We start from the raw sequence: 24,538 nt of genomic DNA, 5'->3' as shown, positions 1-24,538 counted from the left end.
CTTCCCCTGTCCTAAATGTGCCATGTTGTTCTCCTTCCAGATGGCACAATAAGCTCCAGCTCCATATTGTTGGCTCAGTCAGTGCTTCACAATCTTGAGGGCCAGAGCTGCTCCCCCACAGACCTTTTCTACCAGGGCAACGCTCAGCCTATCCGGGAATGGTTGACCGTGGCCATCACTCGTACCTTGCATCAAGGAGAGGAAAGTTTAATGGAGCTCACAAAGCAAATTTGCTGCTTCTTACAGGTCAGATGTTAGTGTTTTAATTTTTGTTTTTTTCATTCACACCAGCATGCTGACAAAAATTTTTGTCTGCTTTATCAGAATGCACCCGAGCAGTTTACCTCTGAGGAGTTCCCTGTGACAGAGTCCAAGGTCAGCATGGATGTCAACTTCCCCGGTGCAGCATTTGTTATTGGTTCCTGCAAAGAGAGCCAGCTAGGCTGCCGCAAAGAGTGAGTCAGCAGCATTAGCCTTGTGTTTGTTGTAGTGACAAATTATGATTGAAACCGCTTATCTTGTGCATTCCATCAGCTCGAGCTTGTATAAGGCTCCATGGGCGCGAGTCATGGTGTATGGCTTGGGCCATAAAGTGCGGAGAAATGGTCAGCTTAATCTGATGGAAGCTGTCTGTTATCCGCTGGATGCCTCTCCTACAAACACAGGCCTGACACCTCCTCCCACAACCAACCAATACCCATCTGTCATCATTCCCACCGATAAAGTACACATCAAACTGGGTAAGTACATGAATCAATGAATGAGCCTCGCACATTTTTGTCTGTTATTGTTGAGGAATATAATGAGTATCCTTGTTATAGGTGTGTCGCCCCCTCCGGGTGCTGTATTGGTACTGCATTCCTTGCCTCTTGAGTTTCCCCTGGCCATGGCTTTTGCTGAACAGCTGCTGACGTGGAAACTGTGTGAGAGCAGTGAGCGATCAGAGGATGAGCTGGACACAGTGCCTTCATCTGTATTACTGCAAGTGGTAGAACTCCTAGGTAGGATGAACCTATTGGGTATGGAGTTTAATGACGAAATTCATGCACCTTGGAAAATTTGACAAATTGTTTTTTTTTAATAACTTTTTTAATGTTATGCTTACAGTTTTTTTTATAAAGATTTAATTTTAGCAAAGTATAAGTGATTTCTCTAAATTTCACATGTGTCAAACTCAAGGCCCGGGGCCAATTCAGGCCCTTTAGAGCATCCAATTTGGCCCGCAGGACAAAGTACAAAATGACAGAAAGAAACATTCAGAATCAATGTGTAAAATGTAAATTATCAACTGATTTGATTGTAGATACACAAATTCAATGGAACTTTACAATATTTGCGAAGGACTCACATGTTTATATCGCACGATGGCAGTCATTTTTAAAAGCAAATCGTTGAAAGAACAATAATAAAAAATGTATTACAAAATGAAATAAATTTAGGTCATATGTAACTTATTGCTTAGATATTGTCATTGCCTTACATACTTGTTTTCCCGCCTAAAATCTGTGGCCCACGTGCAATGAAACTGGTCCCTATTTTGCCCCTGAACTAAAATGAGTTTGACACCCTTGCTGTAATTGGAGTCTGAAATATCATGTCTTTAAATGTAATTTGTGTTTTTAATCTGTTACTCACAGGTGGTTTACTGTGGACCACTGATCTGGCTCCCTCAATCAAAGAACTCATCTTTCACCTGTTGGCAGAACTTATGCGCAAGATCCACCACTTGGAGCAGCGCAAGAGCCCTGCTGGCCTGTCCAGCTCAATTGCCTTGCTGCTGAACCCCTGTCTGGCTGTGCTCATGGCCCTGCAGACAGAACTCCGAAAGCTCTATGACCGTGAGACTCAGGGATGGGCTGCTGGAGGAGCCGGTGCTGGAGGAAACTCATCTGGAGGTGTCACATTGGCCCTTGCTGCTGAGCAGAGTCGCTTCTCCACCTACTTTCATGCCCTGATGGAGGTGTGTCTGGCTGTCGCTGAAGTGACACTTCCACTTAATGTTGGTGGGTCTTCTGTGGGAGCACTGTCCTCCACTAGTGCCCCTAACCTCAGCGATTCCTCATCATCGTCATCCTCGTCTCCAGGACAGACACCACAGAGCCCCAGTCTGCTGTCCAAACGTAAGAAGGTGAAATTGAAGCGTGAAAGAGCCGCTGCTGCAGTGGCTGCCGTTGTTTCTGGGAAACGAGGAAGTGTAGGAGCGAGGCTGTCTGAGAGTGACAGCGCCCTGCTGAACATGGCAGGAAGTAAACCCGAGGACATGCTGTGGTTCCATCGCTGCCTCACCCTCCTCATGATCCTACGCCATCTGGCCAACAAGGACCCGCAGGGTTTGAGTGTCACTAGTGATGCAGTGACAGACGCCTGCCAAGCCATGGTGGGTCCCACAGCCCACAGCCGCCTGCTGGTGCTCTCAGGTATCCCCACGCACCTGGAAGAGGCAGTGGTCCGGAACGCCATCCGTAGGGCCTGCAACGCACACGGAGGGCTCTTTAAAGATGAAGTTTATATCCCTCTGCAGGAAGATCACCCTAAAAAACTCAAAGTTGGATTTTCAAATCTCCAGGATGGCAAACCGAGCCTCGAACCTGAGCGTCCCTTTCCTAACACTGGAGGTCCTGAGAGTCCTGACAGCTCCAGCAGCGTAACCCCAGCAATGAGTGTCAGCGCCTCTGCTTCCACCAGCCAGACGTCCATCTGCAGCTCCTCTCAGGGGGTTTCTCTCACTGCCAGTGAACTGTCTGTGGACCAAGAGCTTCTAGCTGTTCCATCTCTGACTCCAGCTGCCGCAGCTTCAGCTGTCACATCCCCACAGCATGCCCCTCAGGATCCCCACACCGTTTCTAGCCAGGAAAGTCTCGATACATCACTATGCAGCACAGGAAGCTTGGGGAGTCTGGGCAGTTTGGGAGAACCTGTCGACAGTGCAGAGACACCATCCCTGTCTGATGGCAATTCCGTGAACACGGTCACGTCAGTAGAGAGTAATGTTGTCCTGTCCAGACCCATCAAGGGCTACGCTGTCATTGAGGTAGGTTAACTTAGATCCTTGTAATATTGAATCAAAGGTCAACAATAAGTCATTTTATTCATTTTTTTTTTGCCTACTCTAGGTTCGGTCTCGAGCCAAAGTAGAAAAAATTCGTGCTAGTCTTTTCAACAGCAGCGACTTGATTGGCTTGTCTAGTCTGGAAGGTGAGGAGGATCTAATGGAGTTGACGAATGAGGAGATCCTCACTGCCTCTAGTGTCAACCAGAGCCTGTTTGACACGCAGGGAAGTTCTGCCCTGGAAGACTATTTCCAGGAAAAGTCAGTCAAAGGTTGGTAACAAAGCTTTGCAACTTCATTGTATCTGCTTAGCCTCACATCTTAAATGACTTATTCATGGGTTTCAAGGTGACAAGCTCGTACCTGGAGCCCGAGACGTCTTCACAGATATTTTCAAGAGCTGTGTGCACTCGGAGCAGATGCTTAGCCTCACTCCAGCCAAGCCTGTTAAAGTGTCTGACATTTACCTCAGCAAAGAGCAAATCAACTCTCAGACTCCTGGAAATTTACTGCATACTTTTTTCACTAACGTACGCCCTCCCAAGAAAGTCCTTGAAGACCAACTCACTCAGGTACAAAGCATTCCTAAACCTGTGTGTTCACTTACACACAAAACAAGATTGAGGTATCAAAAGCAGATAATAATAATAATAAAGATACTAAAAGATACTCAGCTAAAACTTTTTACACTATGCACTATATGTCAATGATGGGCAACACTATCACAGCAGGATCCGAGTCCCACATTATCAACATTTATGTCAACATTTAGAGTAATGATTGATCTGAGTATTAATACAGGGAGGAAAGGATTTAGTCTTTTTTTTTGTCTTTGTCTTTATAGTCATGACGTGTGTTTTTGTGTTCTTGTTGTATATTGTGTAATTTTCTGCTTTTATGTTGTCGATTTCTGCGTTTTTGGGGTCACTTTCTGTATTTTTCTGTAATTTGTTTAAGTGGTTGTGTCTGTCTTTGATGTTATTTTATGAGTCATTTTGTCTATTTTTTTAATTTTTAGTTTACTTTGTGCAATTTGCTGTCAATTTGTGTGATTTGGGAGTCATTTTGTGTATTATGTTGGGCTTTATATTTCTTCCAACTTCTTGAAATACAATTTTTGGGGATTTGTTTTGGGGGCTGCACAAAATTAGGAAAAAGGGTTTTAGTCTTTGTGGTTTTGATGTTTTGTCAGTTTTAGTTATTGTTTGTGTGTATGTGCTTTTTTGTGTGTGTTCTTGTTATAATTGTGTGTATTTTTCTGTCATTTTATGTTGTCGATTTGTGCATTCTTGGGGTCACTTTCTGTATTTTCTGGTCATTTTGTCAATTTGTTGTTCTGGGAGTTATTTTGTGTATCATGTTAAGCTTTATATTACTTACAATTTTTGGGGATTTGTTTTGGGGATGCACGAAATTAGCCAGTTGCCTATGTCTGATGTATGTTATCTCTTTTTAAAATGCAGATTTTAAGAAAGTACGGTACGACAAAACCAAATAAGAATAAGTACAGTAAAGCAGGGAAAGAGCAGCATCAAGGCAAAGTTGTCAGCACAAAGAGGCCGATCACCAAGCCTCCCACCAAAGAAAAGTCTGTGCTCAACAGTGTAAGGTGAGTCATCTCGTGTGCCAGTTTTGGTAAAACTTGCATCTAAAACTATTACTACTCTGAAATAATTCTTAAAATATATCTACCTGTCATCCCTGACAGAACCGCACTGAGCGAGAAGAAATCCGTCTTGAAGCCGAAGTCTCCAGAAAAGGCCAGACCTGATGAGAAAGATGTGGAAAAATCTCCTGCTAAGAAAGCTGAAGGTCTGCTTTAATCCCATTGAAACCAAATATGCACATTATCAATAACTATATAATCAAGAATGAAAATATAATAATATATTTTGGGAGTCCTGTGTGTCTTGTTTTGCTTTTACAGTAGGATAAGCCAATAATGCCGCTTCATGCTTTGCTGCTGTGACGTAACGTGTAATGATGAGTCCTGTTTTGAGTTGTCAGCTGCCTCACATACTGTACTACTTTGGTTTTAGTTCCAGAGGAGAAGTACCTGACACTGGAGGGCTTCCATAAATTTGCAGTTGACCGTGCGAAGCAGGACATCCGCAGCGTCTGGAGAGCAATTTTAGCGTGCGGTTATGACCTTCACTTTGAAAGGTTAGAACCCAACAACTCAGCACGCAGACTGCTGTAACTCAAATACTGTCACACATACACATACACACACCCTCTTCAGGGACTCAGCATGTCTTTAGTTTCGCAATGATACGATTTCATCTGAGGTCAGGTTAGCAACTCACAGTTTTTTGAAAACATTTTTTTTCTTCCTGGCACAGAGACAGAAGATACATTTATATATTCAAGCACCTTTACTGTTCAAGACCTCTGACTGTGCATCCATAAATTAAGAGAAGTTCATATTAAAATTTGCATCTAAATGTTACCCAGCATTTTAAGTGCAATCAGAAAGCTGAATGTAGTATATTTTACAGTAAGTGAACATTTAGTAAGTTGGAATATAGAGTTATGATGTAGGAAGCACGGAAGTGGGTTCAGTTTAATGACTTGACATATTTAATTTTCTTACGTGGTGGCTTGGGTCAGGGGTATATATCTCCTTCAGCATCTCCTACACTGTTTTCACTCCAATGTGGTAAGCATTGGAGCAGTCTGTGCCCTTGCTGACCCCTGCCTTACTTAGAATGCATCAGCAATAAGCTCATGAGCATCAACATTGGACTTGGCATTAATGGAAAGTTAGCAGACATTATGACCAGATTTAAAAAAAAAATATATACATTTGAGGATCAATGATTTTTTTAGATTTTAATTTGGTCTCCATTTTCTTTAGATCTCAAAGATCTGTTATTTTATCTGTTATTTCTTAGCAACGGAGACCGATTCAAATAGGACTTTTATGTGAGAAATGATTGCTTTATATTGTTTTTTTATGTTTGAGATAAATAAATAAATCCAAATCCAATAGGAATCACTGCAAGCTTCACTGGTCTCATTGGATTTGCTCCAAAGATTCTTTGTGTAGGAAAACCTATAAAGCCAATACTAATGGACCACCTCACACCATTTTGTCTACAAAGTTTTGCCCATTTACACAGGCTGATTTAATGTACAATAAAAAAGAAAACTCTAAAAATATACAAAATAAGCTCAAGTACCATGTCAACTCACAGACCACTAGAGGACACTCATTGACCACCAGGGGTCAGCAGACCACACTGACAAATTATTGATGCTGATCTTCATTATACATTATTGTGTAATTAAACTTTTCCTGTTACATTCATCACCCACAAATACACTGCTAAAATGTTTCTATAGAAACTAAAGCCTTGAAGTCTGAACTTTGCGTACTTAAACGTTTCTTGCTTGTGTTTCTTTTCACGAGGTGCACCTGCATAGACACTCGCCATGCCCAGAAAGCCTGCAGAAAGTGGGGTTTGGAAATGGACGTGGCTTTGGTGCAGTACATCAACCGCCTGTGCCGTCACCTGGCCATCACACCGGGCAGGCTCCACCCACACGAGGTGTACCTGGACCCCGGCGATGCTGCCGACCCTCGCGTCGCCTGTCTGCTCAGTAAGTACCTCGCCTTCTGTGGTGTTAAGCATATAAACGGTGTGTGTTGACCATTTGTATGAATGTGGATTTTTCAGATGTGCCTGTGGAGAGTTTGCGGCTGCGCTTTGCTTTGCTTCAGTCCCTCAACAACACTCTGGAAAGTTTCCTCTTGCCCCTGGTGGAGCTGAGACAGACGTTTAACTATCAGAACAGCATTGCAGCTCTGTTAAGTGAAGCCAAAGGTGAGCAGGACGTTTGTGCACAGCGAACAGGAGCAGAGCTGCAATGCTTTGATTATGAGACTTTCTGCTTTGCTGCTTCCAGGTTTGATCTTCTATGACACTAAGGTGACTGTAATGAACCGAGTCCTGAATGCCACAGTGCAGCGCACAGCAGACCACGCTGCTCCAGAGATTACACTGGACCCCCTGGAGATAGTTGGAGGTGGGCATTTGTTTCATTCGTCATGTTTTGATTTTACTTTCCAAATATGACAACAAATGATTCTGTCTGTGTTGGTGGTCGGTTTGCTCCAGGTGAGATCAGGTCGTCAGAGAACACGTATTTCTGCCAGGCAGCCCGTCAGCTGTCCTGTGTTCCCTCATCCCAGCTTTGTGTGAAATTGGCTAGTGGAGGAGACCCAACTTATGCCTTCAACATCCGCTTTACGGGAGAGGAAGTTCATGGCACAAGTTAGACACCCTCCTGCATCCCTGCAAGTTTTATAATTAACTTTATGTCTCTCTCCCACTCACTCTCTCCTCTCGTTGTGATGAATGTGTTTCTGCAGGCGGCTCGTTCAGACACTTCCTGTGGCAGGTGTGTAAAGAGTTGCAGAGCTCGGCACTGTCGCTGCTTCTGCCCTGTCCCAGTTCTGCCGCGAACCGCAATAAGGTAAACACATTATGTGATTGTTTTTTTGTCTGTTTGTTTTCCTTTTTGTTCCTTTCAAGGAATCCTTGTCCTGGACGGAACCCAAGTGCATTCATCCTTCATGTTTTTTTAAGTCTCATATCTGAGACACAGTTATATTGCAGAATAAATCAGCATTAATTTTCCTGTCATTCCCAGGGGAAATACATCCTGACTCCCTGCCCAATCAGCTATGCAGAAGAGCAGCTGTTACATTTCTTTGGTCAACTGCTGGGCATAGCTATCCGTGCGGATGTGCCACTGCCTTTGGACCTCCTGAGCTCCTTCTGGAAGGGTCTGGTTGGTGAGGCTCTCGACCCAGAGCAGGACCTGCAGGAAGCTGATGTACTCACCTACAGCTATGTGAAGAAGTTTGAAACTGTAAGAATTAACCAGCTTATAGCCAACATCCGTCCCCACTGCCAACATGACGGCATTGATCATGTCTTCCATGTTCTCTGTTTATGCTGCAGGTAACAGATGAAGCAGAACTGGAGGCTCTGTGTGCTGAAATCTCCTCCCAGCATCATTCGGGAGAAAGCCCCGACTCTCCGAGCCGGCCCTGCTGCACTTTCACTTACATGACAATGACAGGTGAAGAGGTGGAGCTTTGCCAAGGAGGGCGGAGCCTCAATGTCAGGTAACCCCAGTCTTTCTAAACTAGTGTTTACCACAAATAGTCAGATTTGACATGATCTTTTTTTTTGCTGCAAATTTGCCATTTAAGCTGGGAAAACAAGGATCTGTATTCGCGGGCAGTGAGGAGCCTTCGTCTACGCGAGCTGCAGAATGTAGAGTGTATGACAGCGGTGCGCGCAGGGCTCGCCTCCATCATCCCTCTGCAGCTGCTCACCATGCTCAGCCCCCTAGAGATTGAGCTGCGCACCTGCGGCCTACCATACATCAACCTGGAGTTTCTCAAGGTAAAGCAATCATTGGTGTGAAAATGTCATTTCATATGTTTTCACATGTTAACATCTCCGACCCTCCCTGATAAATCTCCACTGATTGAATTAGAGTGACAGGTGTGTTCAAAGACTCTTTGTCTCTCAGTGGATGAATGTCTAATGTTGTAGGACAGGGATAAGGACCCCTATCTTTAATTTGTAAGGTGCAGATGAATTGGCGAATTGTGAATTTTAAATAATACAAGTTCTGGCCTGATCCAAGATTGCCCTTTAGCAGTTTTCACCCTATGATAAGTAGACTCTCTGGATATTCATTCAGATGAAGAAAATTGGTTTCAACCCAAAAATGCCTTTTTTTTTTTTTTTTTTTTTTTGAAATCAAAACTTTATTCAATTTCATTTCTATTATTCTGTGAATTTGGTTTGTGACACAATCAAAGTGTTGCTTTGTGCTAAACACTTTACTTCCCATAGTACCACATGTGAAATGACTCATTTGAATCATATTCCTACTGTTACTTATTATTTTAGTTGGGAAGGGTTATAAAAATAAAAAAAAATTGAATTAATCTATTTGAATAAATGACCTAATATTGATTAATGAAATTGATCATTTACTACCTCTTTTCTCTCATTTGTAATGCAGTTTTGTGGGCTCATTTATTAATGTAAAATGCCAACATTTTCAATACTGCTCCAAGTTAGTTTCTTTTCATTATTTACAGCATTATATCTCAGAATATTTTCCATATTGAGGCAAAATTGGTAATGTGACTGAAATATCCTTAACCAAAAATCAAATCAGGCCCCTGTGAAATGAATCTAATCAATATGGGAATCTCAAACAATACCCAGCTCTATTATTTATTATTTAGGTTGTTTTTATCTGCAGTTGGCAGCCACAGCTGTGCTCTATTAATACTTTGCTGAGATTCACTTCTTGCCATGTCCAAGGCATAATTGCTTGTCTGCCGCTCGTGCAGAGATTTCAGTGCATGGCTGCACCGAGTGACTCATTTTTAGGTCCCGGTTTCTAAAACTTAGTTCTGAATTCCACAGGGCATGCTGGTTTAAATATTACCCTGATGAATGACAGCTAATCTAAAGATGTCTCATCCTCCAGCTCTGCAGATGCTTTGATTGTGCAGAGATATTTAAAACATTGATCTCTCAAGGACTTTGAAACTCCTGCATTGATCGTGCATGTGTCAGCCAAATGTTTATAGAATCTCATGAGTGGCATTATCCTTCTCTGCCTGTCTACATGTAAAATCTTGTGTGTAGGCTCACACCATGTATCAGGTGGGTCTGATGGAGACCGACCAGCACATCGAGTTCTTCTGGACCGCCTTGGAGATGTTCACACAGGAGGAGCTCTGCAAATTCATCAAGTTTGCCTGCAACCAGGAGCGAATCCCCTTCACCTGCCCCTGCAAGGACGGCGGGCCCGACACCGCCCACGTACCCCCGTACCCAATGAAGATCGCCCCACCTGATGGAGCTGCAGGTAACCACTAGTATGGATACTGTCAGGGTTGAGGCCAATTATAACTGTAATGGCATAGTTGATAATTATTTACAATTATGAGGTAATTAATAATTGGAATTGAAAAAATTAGTTGCTATTGTAATTGATTTGTAAATAAGTTCAGATAATTGACTTTGTTATTGTAATTGGCATGGAAATTGGTAATTATATAAAAACTGTTTTTTTCAACTATTTAATTAAACAAAACTGGAACTATGTTACAGTTCTATGGTTTACACATACGTAGTTCATAATTATTAAAATATGTTTCAGATCAAGTTGTGGTGGTGGTGGTGTTGTTGTTAATGTTGTTGTTAATGTTGTTGTTGTGGAACTATGTTACAGTTTTATGGCTTTCACATACGTAGTTCACAATTATTAAAATATGTTTCAGATCAAGTTGTTGGTGTTGGTGTTTTTGGTGGTGGTGTTGTTGTTTTTGGTGGTGGTCTTGGTGGTGTTGTTAGTGTTGTTGGTAGTGGTCTTGTTGGTGTTATTGTTGGTTTTGGTGTTAGTGTTGTTGTTAGTGTTGTTGTTGGTGTTGTTAGTGGTGGTGTTGTTGTTGGTGTTGTTAGTGTTGTTGTTATTGTTGTTGTTGGTGTTGTTGTTGTTGTTGGTGTTGTTAGTGGTGGTGTTGTTAGTGGTGTTAGTGTGGAAAGGACTGATGGTCTTTATCAAAACAGCTGATCTTGTCTTTCCCCCTCAGGTAGACTTTGACCATGTTCTTTCCAGACGTGTTTGTGATTTAGGGGCTTTATATAACAGTGAAACACACATCTACATTTATTTTGTGCTTTAGTTCCATTTCTTTCCTCTATTTAAGTTGTAGAAGTTAATTTTTAAATCTTCAGCAAACAATCCAGTGTGAATTACTGCAGATATGATTGCTCAACACTTATCCCAGCCTCATTTAGTCCCATCATGCTTTGTTTCCCCTGCAGGTCAGCCAGACTCGCGCTACATTCGAGTGGAGACCTGTATGTTTATGGTCAAACTGCCCCAGTACACGTCTCTAGATGTGATGTTGGAAAAACTGCGCTACGCCATCCACTATCGTGAGGACCCTCTGAGTGGATAGGAAGTCCTGACTTGCCCAGAGTTCCCATGCACAATTCTACCAACACATCATCCTCAATTCTGAGCCTTTTCTTTCCTTTAACCCACAAAGTCCTGGACCTCCTCCATACAAACGGCACAGTCTTCACTATGTGCTGCACCTGAAAGCACCAAAGTTTAATTTAATTCAGGCAATATTGTGTTCCTTATCTTACATTTGCATTTCTTTGTTTTTTTTCTCTTTTTTTTTTACCATTTTGCTGTTCAACGTTTTATTATTCACGCATATTTGTTTAGGGAATTCAGGGAAATGATCAAAATCAGCAGCCCTGACTTTGCCGACGGGTGTCTGTCTGAGTTGCGCTGACTTTGAGGATGGCATTGAATTAAATCAACTGTGAGACTTTTATTTGCATATTCTTCTTTCCTCCCTCTCGATGCAAGTTCTGTGAATCTACCCACGTATTAGAGAATTGTCTGATCAGCACTTTACTTCTGCAGAGTGAGCTCAGATGGCTGAACTCCAGAGCATCCTGACTCAGCCGCCTGCTTAGTGGGAGTCACGGTTTGAGCCGTTTGCCGTAGCAGTGTCTCTCTAGAGGCTGAGGAATATTTATCAGACATTTAAGACGGACCCGGTACGACAAATACCAGGTGAAACACCAAATGTGTGATGCTGCCTATTTCTGACTGTGAGCTGCAAACAGGCAGAAGATGTGAAAGTAGGATGTGCTGTACAGAATGTGATGTAGTTTTACAGCCTGTTTGAAGACAAATGTGGAACTGCTGATGGATGAACTAACGTATGCCTATGTAAAGTGAACATATTCTATTCAAGTCTCTGAAGAGAGGGTATTTAAGTCATATACATAGTCATTATAATCTATTAGTTTATGGAATTGCGCGACGATTTGACGTCTGAGTAGTTTTGGAGTTGCAAACACCACACTCAGAGTTTTCAGGTTTACAGTGTTGCTGCGTGGAAAGAGATGCCATGAGCTTCTCTCCCACATTGTGCACTACTGCTACTGAATGTGCAACAAATCTACACACTCAACCCCAGGGAGCGGTGGCGGATTATCCTGAGTTCTGCTTTATTTTTTTTAATTGTTTTGTTGTTGAATTATCACTAGAACTCTGTTGTTTGTGTTGATTTTTATTCATAACCAAATAGCTGTGTAAAGACTATTTAAATAGAAAAGAGTTGTAAATAAGTTATGTTTGGCAGCAGTTTTTATTAATTGCGAATTCACTTTGCTTTCTGATTTTTTTGTTTTTGGTTTGCACTACTCTTCCAAGAAAAGAAAAGAAAACGTGAAAGGAGCAAAGTATGGGGCTGTCTGTTGGGAATCCAGTTTGTTATTATTTAATGAGTTTTTGGAATTAGAAAGGATTTAATCACCTTTGTCAATTTGTGCTACTGTTTTTTTTTTTTTTGTGTGAATAAATTTTGCCGTTTCACTCGGACAAAATGAAAAGAAGAAAAACACACAACGGACTATTTGGGAAAGGGGTTGTTTTGGTTTTGGTTGGCTTTTTTTAAAGGGTGATACACTGCTGCAACCAGGGATGCCCTCTCATCCTCATCCTCCCCCCTCATCGGGGCAGAGGGGGGGGGCTCAGAAACAAAGGATGTGTGCGTACAGAGAGCTGTGGCGATAAAATGTGTGCTGTACATTTACTTGATATTTATTATAATTATTTATGGTTGCATTAACTTAACTTTTACTGTCTTACCTCTGCACATCAGAAGTGTAACATATCTAAAAAAAAAAAAAAAAATGAGAAAATATACTGATGTAAAGATTTGGATGGCATTTGTGATTTCTGTGTCACAATAAAGAAATGTCTTCATGTACTTGGAGAGTCTTGCCTTTATTTGAGCTGATTTGCATATTTCTTTGACCACCGCTGACCAGGCATGCTTATTACATGTCATTGCACACAGTGACTGTGTTTTTTTCTTTTATGTAAGACCCCACTGCTCCCTATAGTTACATCACCACTGCCTGTAAAAACCAGACACCTTTTTAAAGCAGCCAGCGCTGGGCCAGGCCAGTTCCAGCTGGATCTCTGACTCACTGTGTCCCATAAGATCCAATATGTGCCACTTATTTAAAATGTGACTAAAACAAACTAAAATGACACACTGTTTAAGAAAGCTTCACAGAAGTTAAAAAAACTAATAATAAAAACTCTTTCCTGTGCCGACACAAATTCTAAGTGAGAAATACATTGAATGTGTGTTTTCCAGGTCCTAAGGTTCATTACTTGGTTTTAAAGGAATCAATCTAGTTGTCCTCTAGAACAGCTGCCTTCTCTATTTCTGACATTATGGCCCTCCACCCCTTTTCTAATGACCCCCAGACCAATGAGAACCCAGGCAAAGGAACACATCCCTCACACACACACACACACATGCCTCAGGTGTCTGCTGTAATCGTGAGGAGGTCCCATTGACTGCGAGGACACTTTTAAAACATTGTTATGTAATAAATTGTTGTGAAGTGAGCACCTGCACAGCTTTGCTAAATATTTCAGGACAGATTTGCAACAGACATTATTAACCCTTCCCTTTGTCAGAGGTTAATGTACATTAAAACAGTCCCTGAACCCTGTGCACGACGTAAACTACACTTGGAAGTATTAGTGTATTTCATTTTCACATTGAAATTATTTTTATATCTAAAAGTTGACTGTACATCCTTTTAAATATAGATATTTGTAACTAAACGTAATTTTATCAACATTGTTTTAGATATAACATTAAGATATCTAAGTTCATATTAAAGTTTGGGACTAGAGAGGTAGTTTCAGATTAGAGCATAAAGCACAAAACGTCCCCTGCTTTCCAAACACATTTCATATTCCTACTGCAGCTTGGTGATCCTTTAATTCAGCGATTCTCAACTGGTGGGTCGGGACCCAAAGGTGAGTCGTGGACATCTAGCCTAAAATAAACAAATAAATACTTAATGTCTCTCATTGGACTTTTATTTTATATTTTGAAAGAAACTTTTCTTTTGACAGGTATTCTGTGAAATTCATGTTGAATATGAAAATATATAGATTTATGTTTTAAAAAAAGATTATATTTGTGTGTTTTCAAAAAAGTGAGTCGCGATTTAATGACCGTGACAAAATGTGGGTCCCAGGGTGAGACCATGAGAACCCCTGCTTTAGTTGATGGTTTAAAATCAGGAGTGTCCAACTCAAATCCACTCAAGTGCTGAATACGGAATGGTTTGATCAGCAATTTCAATATTTACATGTCCTAGTTTGCACTTCCACTTATGAATGATATAAATACAGTATGTACTGTAACGTAAGACCCCGACAATATCCAGGCAATGACTGACAAATCTCAGTCTGTGCATGATCTTCTATTGAAAACTGACCAGTTCTTGTGTAATTTGTAGCAATTTTGTTGGATTATTTTAATAAATTGAAATATTTTAACACACTGGAGCTTTCCGTCGACAATTGTGATTGGATTGCCATTAAATATGCCTGCAGTCGTGATATTGTTCAGCTTTTGTGTAGTTTCATTGACGACTGTAAATTCGGAGGAACTGAGATGTCTGAATTATTTAGTCATTTACACAATGATTCATGTTTTCTCTGTTACTGGATTTCTTCATATAGGCTGAATTGAATGCTATAAAGGGACAGATTTGGCCCCCAAGCCTTGAATTTGACACGTGGTTTAAATGATATGGGCCATTCGTTGGAATAGTGAAAAGCATCAATGCCTTTTAAAGGAGTTTTTGGTGACCAGTTGTTGTATGTGTGGAGTTTTCATCCTGTTCTCTGGTATCATGGACAGATTTAAACTGGCTATTTGAATGTTAATGCATAGTAACTGTCACTGTGTGTTGACCCTAAAGTGTGTCATTGACCCATCTGAGGAAAAGTTGGATTGTTGGGTATGAATTGATTAGATATCTATTGCCTATTGGTTTATTTTAAACCAAAACCAAAAGTAAATCTATTGGTTTTATTCCCATTTAATTTTATCTACAGTTATGTTATTTATATGTACTTCACATATAAAAGAATAAAAAACAATATTTTCATCACAATCTCTATAATAGGATTTTAGAAGTGTGTATGTAGTGTTTATGGCCAGGCTCCATATCTACATATAGTCTTTATAAAAACATAAACAGCAGCTTTGGTCACTAACTATGTCTACGCTTGTTGAGGGATTTATTTAATCAGTCACTGCAGAGAAAGTCATTCACAAAATTATAATTTATTCATCATTAAATACATTTAACACAAGTACAAAAGCAGGAAAAAACAACAACACACAAACACTTTCCTAAATATTTTCTCTGTACATTTCTGTGTTCCTGGGATAAAGTTGTCTCTTCAAAGGCAAACTTTCACTGTTTTTCTTTAATAAAAAGGTTTGTGAGGCAGCTCGCCCTCACATTGTTCACTCTCGGTGCTCATGGGAGTCTCTGGAATGATTGGGTCTGTGGAGCACATGAATAATGGAGTTCAGGGACTGAGTCCAGGAGATGCTGAAAGAGAAGAAAGGTCAGGAGGGCCAGAGGTAGTCGCTGGTGTTAATCCATGCCAAGCTGTTTTTTCAGCCTCTTCAGCTGCTCCATGCTGATGTTGTTGCCTCCACAAACCACCACCACCACTGGGCCCAGGTGCTGCGCCAGCTTGCCCTCATCCTGCAGCCTTTTGATAATGTCACTGTACACAGCTGCCAAAGCGGCACCGCAGGCCGGCTCCACCAGGATCTTCTCATCATCTGCACAAAGAGGAAACAACAGCACACGTCAGAGACTGGGAGTAATGGACTGCGTCAAATGCTGGCAGGAAGTCGGTGCTGCAGCTCACCGACAAAGTGTTCGACGGCTCTGACGGCCTCCTGATCCGTGATGACTTCAGAAAAAACTGTGTGTTCGTGCACCAGTTTCATTGTCTGTGCAGAAACCCTGGAAAGGCCCAGAGTGGTGGCAACACTGGGAAAGAAAACACACAAGGTCACCTCTCATTCCCCCTGGGAGCCAACGTTCAACCTAAAACACACGGCAGTGTTTTTAACTAGGTCACAAATCGTACCTCGTGATAGCGGGTAACGTCACCAGCTCTCCAGCTTTCACGGCTGCATTGAGGCTGTGTGCTCCTGCGGTTTCCATGGCAACGATGGGTACATCAGCCCAGTCGGCTCGGCGTAATCCCTCCACCACTCCGTTCAGGAGGCCTCCACCTCCCACAGACAGCACTACGGCTCCTGGCTTCTCACTGAGATCATTCTCCAGCTCCTTTACCAGAGATGTGTGGCCTTCCCTTCACACACACACACACACACACACACACACAGATGACCTGTTAGGACACGTGTCAAACACAAGGCCCGGGGGCCAAATCTAGCCCTTTAAAACATCCAAATCGGCCCACAAGAAGAAAAAAAAAGTACTGAGAACACATTATTAATTACAAAATCATTTTGCTGTGGATATCTAGGGTTGCAAAATATCTGGCAAATTTCTAAACATAACAAACCATGACTTTTCAACATATTTTTTTTGAAATAGAGCTTGACAATTATTTAAGTGGAGTTTCATTTGTTCAATGAAACGCTACAATACTAGTAGAACACAATAGAAGTCATGTCATTTTTAGTTCCAGCGAGATTCATTTTGTCTTCTTTTTGAATAGTATATATACTTAAGTTGTGGATTTGTTGAATCAGACAAGGTTTTTCAGGATTTTCTTTTTTTTTTTTTATCTCCCGACAGGTTTTTCGAGATAAAAACATGAATATACTATTCAAAAAGAAGACAAAACCAATCTCGCCGCAACTATTACATGAAAGTCAAGTGAAACTTCAAAGGCCATCAGCAGAACTCCTCTGATGAAGACGGGCAGCGTACACTCAGAACATATCAGGAGATAAACATTTCCTGAAAATCCTTGTCTGAATAAACAAAACCTCCATTTATTATTTCATTTTTATTCTCAAATTTTTAGGAAGAAATCTAGTTTTTCCAAAAATTCTGCTCAATCCTTAAATTATTTCATATAATTTCCCCCAAATTGAATAAATATTGTCACTATCTGTCAACTATTGCTTGGAAATTGTCGGTCCCTTCTACAGAAATCATTTTATACCATTTATACGTGGAAATTGCTGCCCACTTGGGATCAAACGTGTCTGTATTTGGCCCCTGAACTAAAACGAGTTCAACATCGTTGTGTTATGATAGCATCTACTAACATTATATCTACAGCAAAGCACATTAGGTCATCACAGATTCCATAAAATCTGACTGACTGTAGCCATTGTTTGCCTTTCCAGGAGGTCTGTGGTTGGGGGGGAGGGGGTGGTGGTAAATGACCCATGTGTTCACTGCTTTATGGTCAAGTCTAAGCATCAATGATCTATTACGTAAAGGACCTATCTGATAACACACAGACAATCTGACCCATCACCTCCTTCAGCCCTTGCAACCAGCGAGATAAGAACGCTGTCGTCAGGACTTAACGAGACTTTCCTCATCCTCTTGATGACATACACATGACATGAGGATTTGAACAGGACACGCACACATGCACACATGCACACGCACTCAGAGGTTTCCTCACCAGATTAGAGGGTCATCAAAAGGAGAGACAAACACCCAGTCAGGGTTGTTGGCTACCAGCAGTTGCCCATATTCAATACTTTCATTCAGCGCCTGAGAAGGAAACACATGAGACGCATTCAGACAACAACAAAAAGTCAAAGTCAAAGACCTGTTGGTCAAATCCAGCTCATTAATGCACATAATCCAGTCCACATGTTAATAAATATGGCATTTTAAGATGTGTTTGACCAAACCATGACCACTATAAGCAGCACTTTGGAGTAATACATGGTTGGAATTAATTCTTTCTTATTATGGACTTTTTTTTGTTAAGCGCTCTGAGGTGACTTTGTTGTAATTTGCAATATATAAATAAAGTTGAATTGAATTGAATTGATCTCATTTCTATGAGAAAAACACTGATTATTGTCATGGTCTCATCCACTGGAAAACAAACTGGGCTGGATGTGGAACTGGTTTCCTTAATTACACTATTCATTTCAATGTAAAACACTGTGGAAACAGCTTTAATTTTACAGATCATAGAGTTTGACAAGATTAGACTTCTTTTATTGACTTTATGATCAGAATGTTATCGTACATTTACAGTCAGTAGTTTATATAGATTAATAACACATACTTTATGGGAGTAATTCAGGTGTCGCAGCAGCCCGAGAAAGAAAATATGGCAATACATATTCAAAAAATGAAATTATAGGGAATAACTGTAAATACATCATTTTAATTGTATTTATGATGTTGTGTTCAGCGATCTAAATAAATAAATGGATATAAAAAGAAAAAACATAACATGAAATCTGGACAGAAAGTGTTTTTTACCTTCCCGTGGATGACCACAGTAGCGCCTTCATCTTTCAGTCTGTCCACTGTTAGTTTGGGGGTGACACTGGGAACCACTATGGTGGCAGGTACTCCCAGCTGCCGTGCTGAATAAGCAGCTGCCATTCCTGCATTCCCACCTGTTGGAACCAATATATTACATCATCTCCACCTCCATCATTACATCAGCAAATACCCATCATCCCTATTGGAAGTTTCTTCTCTGGTGCTCACCTGAACAACAGACAAAGCGCTCACATCCACGTTCTGCCCACTGCAAAGAGACCCAACACCAACATGTTAGAGTCCAGCTGATGTTGTGTCTCTGGTTGGTCAGTGTCATTTATTTCTTATTTATTTATTCAATTCATTTGAGAAGCATATCAATAAAACAAAGATTACAGAAGGAAAATAATACAAAAGAAGTAGGTGGAAGTTCAAAGAACTTTATAAGAAATCCTACCCCTCTTTTTTTATTTTATAGTGCTGTATTTACACAATTCATATTAAAAAAAAAACAACAAAAAACTCCAAAAACCCCCAAAAACTGAGAAACATAACACATAAATATATTATTGTTTGTGATCTTACAAAATAAAATATACAAACAGAAACTCGAGAACTAGAGTTTAATGTATTAGCATTTATGGTTGTATAAACCAAGATTTAAAAAAAACCAAAAGGCAAAAGGAACAAGGTGTGTTATCATTAAGGGTTGTGCACGTAAGGTTAAAAAGCACATGTTTGCATAAGTAACTAACCACTTTCTACTTCTGACTAGTCATCATCACACTTATGATATATAAGACACAACTAATCTCATTACTGTACGTACAGTTGGAGCATACATACAACCTGAGGTGTAAAGAGCGTTGATACAGTATATATACTCAAGTAGAAGTACTGTTACATGATTGAAATTGTACTCAAGTACAAGAACAAGTCAGTCATACATAAAATACTCAAGTACAAGTAAAAAGTAGCTCAATTAAATAGTACTCACACACCCACACACACATTTATTTTTGGTCATACAGTGCATACAGTAAACATCTCATGTATAAACTTAAAAAGGAAGAGAGGAAATCTTGCACAATTCGCACTTAATTTATTTTCCACAAAGGAATCTGTATAAAATAAAAGGTTTGTCAAAATGTACAATTAAAAAAAATAAATAAAAAATAACACCAATGAATTCAATAGCTACATTTATGAACTCTAAAACTGAAAAATGTTGGCGCTTTAATCTGATTGGTCGGCTATGATGTGATGCATGTGATTGTTGTCTGGTCATTTCATTTTTTATTAAAGTTTCACAATGTCCGTTGATCATTTTAAAAACTAAAAATTATAATTAACTCAGTAACGGTTGGGTGTAGAAATGTAATGAATTACTTTACTTTTTTTTTTTTTTTAAATGTACTTAAGTACAAGTAAAAATACTGATTCAGAAATACACTTAAAAACGCACAAGTACCCATAAAAGCAACTCAATTACAGTAAGTAGAGTACTGTTAATCCATTACTATCACCTCTGCATCTAACTCACCGTTTTGCAAAGATGGCCGATGCCTCTTATCTTAAAGGATCCTGTTGGTTGAGATGAATCCAGTTTGAGGTAAACTGGAGTCCCAGCTACTTTAGTCAGGGCTGGGCTGTGCCTTACTGGTGTGGCCACATGGAGGGTCTGCTGGCTCTTCATCTCACTGGACACCATCACAAAAAATATATTGAAAATAACTGTCCAGTTATTAATCACATTGATGACCATCTTAGTGATGACAGATGCGGAGAGGTTCTACTTACCAGGCTGTGGTAGGACAGAGAAAGTAGAGTTGGTATAAGTATTAATATGAGTATCAGTATTAGTATTAGTATCTGTATTAGTGTCAGTATCAGTGTCTCTGTCAACAGTCCCCTGAGTCCTGCAGCCTAAACACTTTATACCTGCTGCTTTAATGTGGGCTTGGCAAAGGAGGCCCAGCTCCTAACCAATCATTGTTAGGCATAGGGACAGCGGGCTCCGCCCACTGACCGTGAGGATGGTACACTGGACTTTATTAGGATTTCACATTAATATAATATCTTCTCAAACAAACACATAAAGGTGACAGAGGATGTTAACAAATGAAGTTTGATTTCGTTCCAATGAATAAATAGGCATCGATGAGGTGGAATTTATTTAATCTTTATATACTGTACCCCTCCAAAGAAATCAGCATTTTAGCCTCTTCAAGATGGTTTTTTTTTTTTTTTACATTACATAATTTAATCTCTTTCTCACATTGCAACCATGACATTTGTTCAATTACAGACACTCTGCACCCCCTCCCCTTAGGGATTGGCACACACTGCTGTTATTACCAAAAGAGTAGCTACTATTTTGGCACCGATGTCCTACTACCAAAAGCGGGCTCTGAGAGGACGGCTGAACTATCTGGAGTTTAATTCAGCGAGCACATGACAAAGCAGTATTCACCCCCCCACACACACCCACACACACACACACCCACACACACACACACACTTAAATGAATGGTTAACCTATTGACTTTATCCATAATAAGGCCAAATGTCAGTATATATTTTTTATAGACTAATCTGGTTACTGTATATAACTTTTAAAATCATAGTATTATTATTATTGTATTCAATAACTCTTTTTGACATTTACCCATGATTTTTTTTTTTTTGCTGTCGTGCATAGGGAATTCATGAGCGAATAACTATTTACTGAACTCTTATCATGTATATGTATTTTTGAAAAGAGTTTTGTGACAAAAAGTGCAAAATGTAACTATTATTCATTTGTCAGAATGACTTCATTATTATGCCATGGCCCTGGTGATATTATACTGTGTGTCACTTTTCAAGGTGCATTCATTTTCTATCACAGCAAAAAAAAAGAGAGGGTTGATTTCATATATCAAGTTTAGACGTTTTTTCATTTTATTTTTCAGAAGTAAAATCTGACGAAATAGAATGAAATAGACTTGATAGCCTTGGTTTGATGGTGACACATCAATGGTGGTGGCTGATGTCATTCTTGGTGTTATGAAAGACTTGACAGCTGCATCACATGTTCACTATGATCTGCACTTTAATGTGTGTGTTTTTTTTTGTTTTGGACTTTCATGCCATTAGTTTCTGTGAGGGATTTTTTTTTTAATGTAAATGACCTTGTGTTAACAGTTACTTTGCAAACAAACGTGTTTTGCAATTTGATCTAAATAAATGTTAAATTACAATTTCAGTGATAGTTTTTATAGCAACTCAAGTCAATAATATTTTAGAGTATAAACCTTGTAAAAAAACAAAAAAACAACATGGTGGACTCATGAGTGTTGACAGTGTGTTATTGTTGTGTAAGCTTAGAGTGACCAAGTTGTGCAGACTCAACATAAAGTGCAACATCTGGTTTTTCGTCCCATGCAAACTCTCCAAAACTCTTGTCGTGAATATGTTTGTTGCCAGGACTTGGAGGCATGATATGGTGGTGGTAACTATGTGGAGTTTGCATGTTCTCGATGGGTTGTTTGGAGTCCCCTGTGGGTCCTCAACCCTAACTGCTCCACTGGCACTACATGATAAACCTCAGAGTTGCCTAGGATTGATTTGACGTTCCTACATCTAGGGTGAAGAAGATCGATGGACGCCTTAAAACTTCATGTGCTGAAATCCCTAAAGGTTTGCTACACCATCTGCTGGAGAACAGCTGCTCATGCATAAAACATATATGATCACTGTTGTTGCTGTAGTCAGCACTTTTAGCTGCCCTACATAAGAAAATATTGTCTGGAAGTGAAAATATTGCTTTAAAATGGATTGAGATGAGTTTCCTGGCTTCCATCCATCCAGATTTTACCCAGTAAAACTGACTTACTGTATAACCCGAGGGTTGCTTGTCTGAATCTGCTGTGGACCCATGAGCAAGGCCATTAACTCTAACTGCTCCCTGCATGTTGCAGCATATCTGCCCAATGTTCCACAGGAATGGGTTAAAAGAGCATTTTGTGTATGTACCTGTACAAAATGTGATAATTAAGTAATTTATTATCTATTTAGCGTCCATTCGAAATATTATTGTCAGATATATTGTCAAAAATGCAACTTTATTGCTGTGAATGAGGCTCTGCCATTCAACAATTTCAAGCTTTAACCCAGGTTTAAGGAAAAGTGCAACAGCGCCTTCACAGTAGCTTAAATTTTCTGATTAATAAATCCGATACATACTACATATTCTATAACATATAACATTACAATTAAAACAATAATAAACTCTTCCCATAGCTGCTTAGCATAGCGTGAATAAAAATTGAAACATGCATGTGGCGCACATATAGCCTACTCAAAGGGTAAACACTTGTAAACAAAGAGGGGGTGAAAAAGTCAGAAAAAACTGTGGTGGGAAAAAAAAAAAAAAAAAAAAACTTTTAAAAAAATAAACAAATTTAAACTCAAATTTGCAAAATAAAAATAGTTTTTATCTACACATTCGATTAATCGATTCAAATAAAATGGACCCCATCCTCCCCCTGCTCTGGCCCCCCGTTCCTAGACTTTAGTTGCATCCCTGTCATAAACTGCTGCTAAAATAGTAGGATTAAAAAAAAAAAAAAAAAAAAATAGGAGTACACTTTTTTAAAATTTATTTATTTATTTATTTTTGCCAAGGAATGTTAAACAAAACGTCTTTTATTTTGTTATCAGTGCAACTCTCCTAAAGTGTCCACAATATGAATACGCTTCATTCCGTTTTAAGACCTCCCCGTCTGTGCTCAGAGGAAAGAAAAAAAAGCAGCAGAAAAAAAGGAAAAAGGAAAGCTTTTTGACAACATGGCGCACTTTCCCTGAGAAAAAAAAAAAAAAAAAAAAAAAAAAAGTTTCTCCTGAACGCCTCACTGTCCACGTTTGTTGGATTCCTTCACTGGTTTGGGCTGCAGGACTTCTCGCCTCTTTCTGACACTTTGACTGTAAACTAGTCACTTATTAGTCAGCAAAGACGACGTGTGTGTGTGTGTGTGTGTGTGTGTGTGATGGGATGAGAGAAACAACGGGACGCAGCCACACAGGATGGAGAAGCCAGCGACTCTGAAAGAAAAGGTAAACACTACACATTCACTGTATCGCATTAAAAAGACAAACTATGTGAACACACTGAAGATCAGGGCTGCGTTTCCTCTCCTTTTCGTGCCTCTGCAGTCACTTTGTTAGGCTGCGTGTTGGACAGGAAATACCACAAAGACCGCTCACTAAAAGTACTACAAAAAAGAAAAACATAAAAAAAACTAACGAACAAAAAGCTGCACAGTGGATCAGGCGATCAGTGACAAAAACTGCCTTTTAACTTGTAGTAAACTTCACCTTTACTTTCCAATTGTCATGGGAGAAATGGTCTGTGTTTGCCAGTGATGTGTGAAAGCAGATCAACGCGTGTTATTAGGAGTGCGTTATTCACACGTATCGAAGCAAAGTGAGTCACTCCTCAGAGATGAGCTCAATCCTCTCTTTCTCTTTCTGTCTCCTTGTGATTACGTCGTGGGGTCTGGTGTGCTCTCCTCTCCTCTATAGGCTCTCATTAGGAGCCATCCCCACCCTTCCCTTCCCTTCCTGCTGCCCACACACACTGCACCACACAGACCCCATGCTCTGCTCTGCAGTGCTGAAGCACACCCACCCCCTACTGACACACATTCACATTTCACAGCATGCAACTAAACAAAATACAAACATGACTGTGTTATTCATACATGACCTAGTTAACCTAGTTATGTACTTAAAGGTGCAGTCTGCAACTCTTATAAAAGTGACTTTTTGTCATATTTCCTAGAGCTGCCACTATGTATGGACAGCTTTACATCAAGCTAGTAGTTTGTGTGAAAAAAAAACATGCTCATTGAATCCCTCCTGCTGCTCCTGCAGCCTTTGGCAGATTGCCAGAATGCACCACCGACCGAGCAAAAAGAACCAATCAGAGACAGGATTGTGTTTGATGGACTGTCAGACAGCTGTTGCTCACAAATCCCCACTCCTTTCCCGTGGCTAGAGTGCCGTCTTTTTTACCGTGTAT

General features: G+C 40.2%; 3 protein-coding genes across 10 annotated transcripts in view; 2 read left to right on the top strand and 1 right to left on the bottom strand.

The window, feature by feature from the left end:
* The window catches only part of hectd4 (HECT domain E3 ubiquitin protein ligase 4), a 48,373-nt gene extending 35,477 nt beyond the window's left edge, over positions 1-12,896 (top strand). For all 7 annotated transcript variants that reach the window (XM_028456528.1, XM_028456525.1, XM_028456527.1 and 4 more), the window contains 20 exons: positions 41-246; positions 325-455; positions 535-740; positions 822-1,001; positions 1,638-3,031; positions 3,114-3,321; positions 3,398-3,621; positions 4,513-4,658; positions 4,758-4,861; positions 5,089-5,212; positions 6,462-6,652; positions 6,730-6,876; positions 6,959-7,078; positions 7,171-7,326; positions 7,425-7,528; positions 7,706-7,927; positions 8,020-8,186; positions 8,274-8,469; positions 9,739-9,961; positions 10,924-12,896. In XM_028456528.1, the coding sequence (XP_028312329.1) occupies positions 41-246; positions 325-455; positions 535-740; positions 822-1,001; positions 1,638-3,031; positions 3,114-3,321; positions 3,398-3,621; positions 4,513-4,658; positions 4,758-4,861; positions 5,089-5,212; positions 6,462-6,652; positions 6,730-6,876; positions 6,959-7,078; positions 7,171-7,326; positions 7,425-7,528; positions 7,706-7,927; positions 8,020-8,186; positions 8,274-8,469; positions 9,739-9,961; positions 10,924-11,060 (4,586 nt within the window). In that variant the 3' untranslated portion in view covers positions 11,061-12,896. The remainder of the gene's footprint in view (positions 1-40; positions 247-324; positions 456-534; positions 741-821; positions 1,002-1,637; positions 3,032-3,113; positions 3,322-3,397; positions 3,622-4,512; positions 4,659-4,757; positions 4,862-5,088; positions 5,213-6,461; positions 6,653-6,729; positions 6,877-6,958; positions 7,079-7,170; positions 7,327-7,424; positions 7,529-7,705; positions 7,928-8,019; positions 8,187-8,273; positions 8,470-9,738; positions 9,962-10,923) is intronic.
* A 2,716-nt stretch (positions 12,897-15,612) lies between these two features.
* On the bottom strand, positions 15,613-20,371 carry LOC114470051 (L-serine dehydratase/L-threonine deaminase-like). The gene is made up of 8 exons (XM_028458056.1): positions 20,275-20,371; positions 20,018-20,174; positions 18,703-18,742; positions 18,469-18,608; positions 17,648-17,739; positions 16,121-16,348; positions 15,896-16,020; positions 15,613-15,806 (listed from the first exon to the last, which is right to left on the bottom strand). The coding sequence occupies exons 2-8, from the start codon at positions 20,168-20,170 to the stop codon at positions 15,613-15,615; spliced, it is 972 nt and encodes a 323-aa protein (XP_028313857.1). The 5' UTR covers positions 20,171-20,174; positions 20,275-20,371.
* Positions 20,372-23,370: 2,999 nt separating this feature from the next.
* LOC114469378 (tetratricopeptide repeat protein 28-like) overlaps positions 23,371-24,538 on the top strand; it is a 242,792-nt gene continuing 241,624 nt past the window's right edge. For both annotated transcript variants that reach the window (XM_028456876.1, XM_028456875.1), the window contains exon 1: positions 23,371-23,571. In XM_028456876.1, the coding sequence (XP_028312677.1) occupies positions 23,542-23,571 (30 nt within the window). In that variant the 5' untranslated portion in view covers positions 23,371-23,541. The remainder of the gene's footprint in view (positions 23,572-24,538) is intronic.

This window comes from Gouania willdenowi, chromosome 9 (genome assembly GCF_900634775.1).
Source record: "Gouania willdenowi chromosome 9, fGouWil2.1, whole genome shotgun sequence".
NCBI lineage: Eukaryota > Metazoa > Chordata > Actinopteri > Blenniiformes > Gobiesocidae > Gouania > Gouania willdenowi.
The sequence above is the reverse complement of the archived record's forward strand: the minus strand, read 5'-3'. Positions and strand labels throughout refer to the sequence as shown.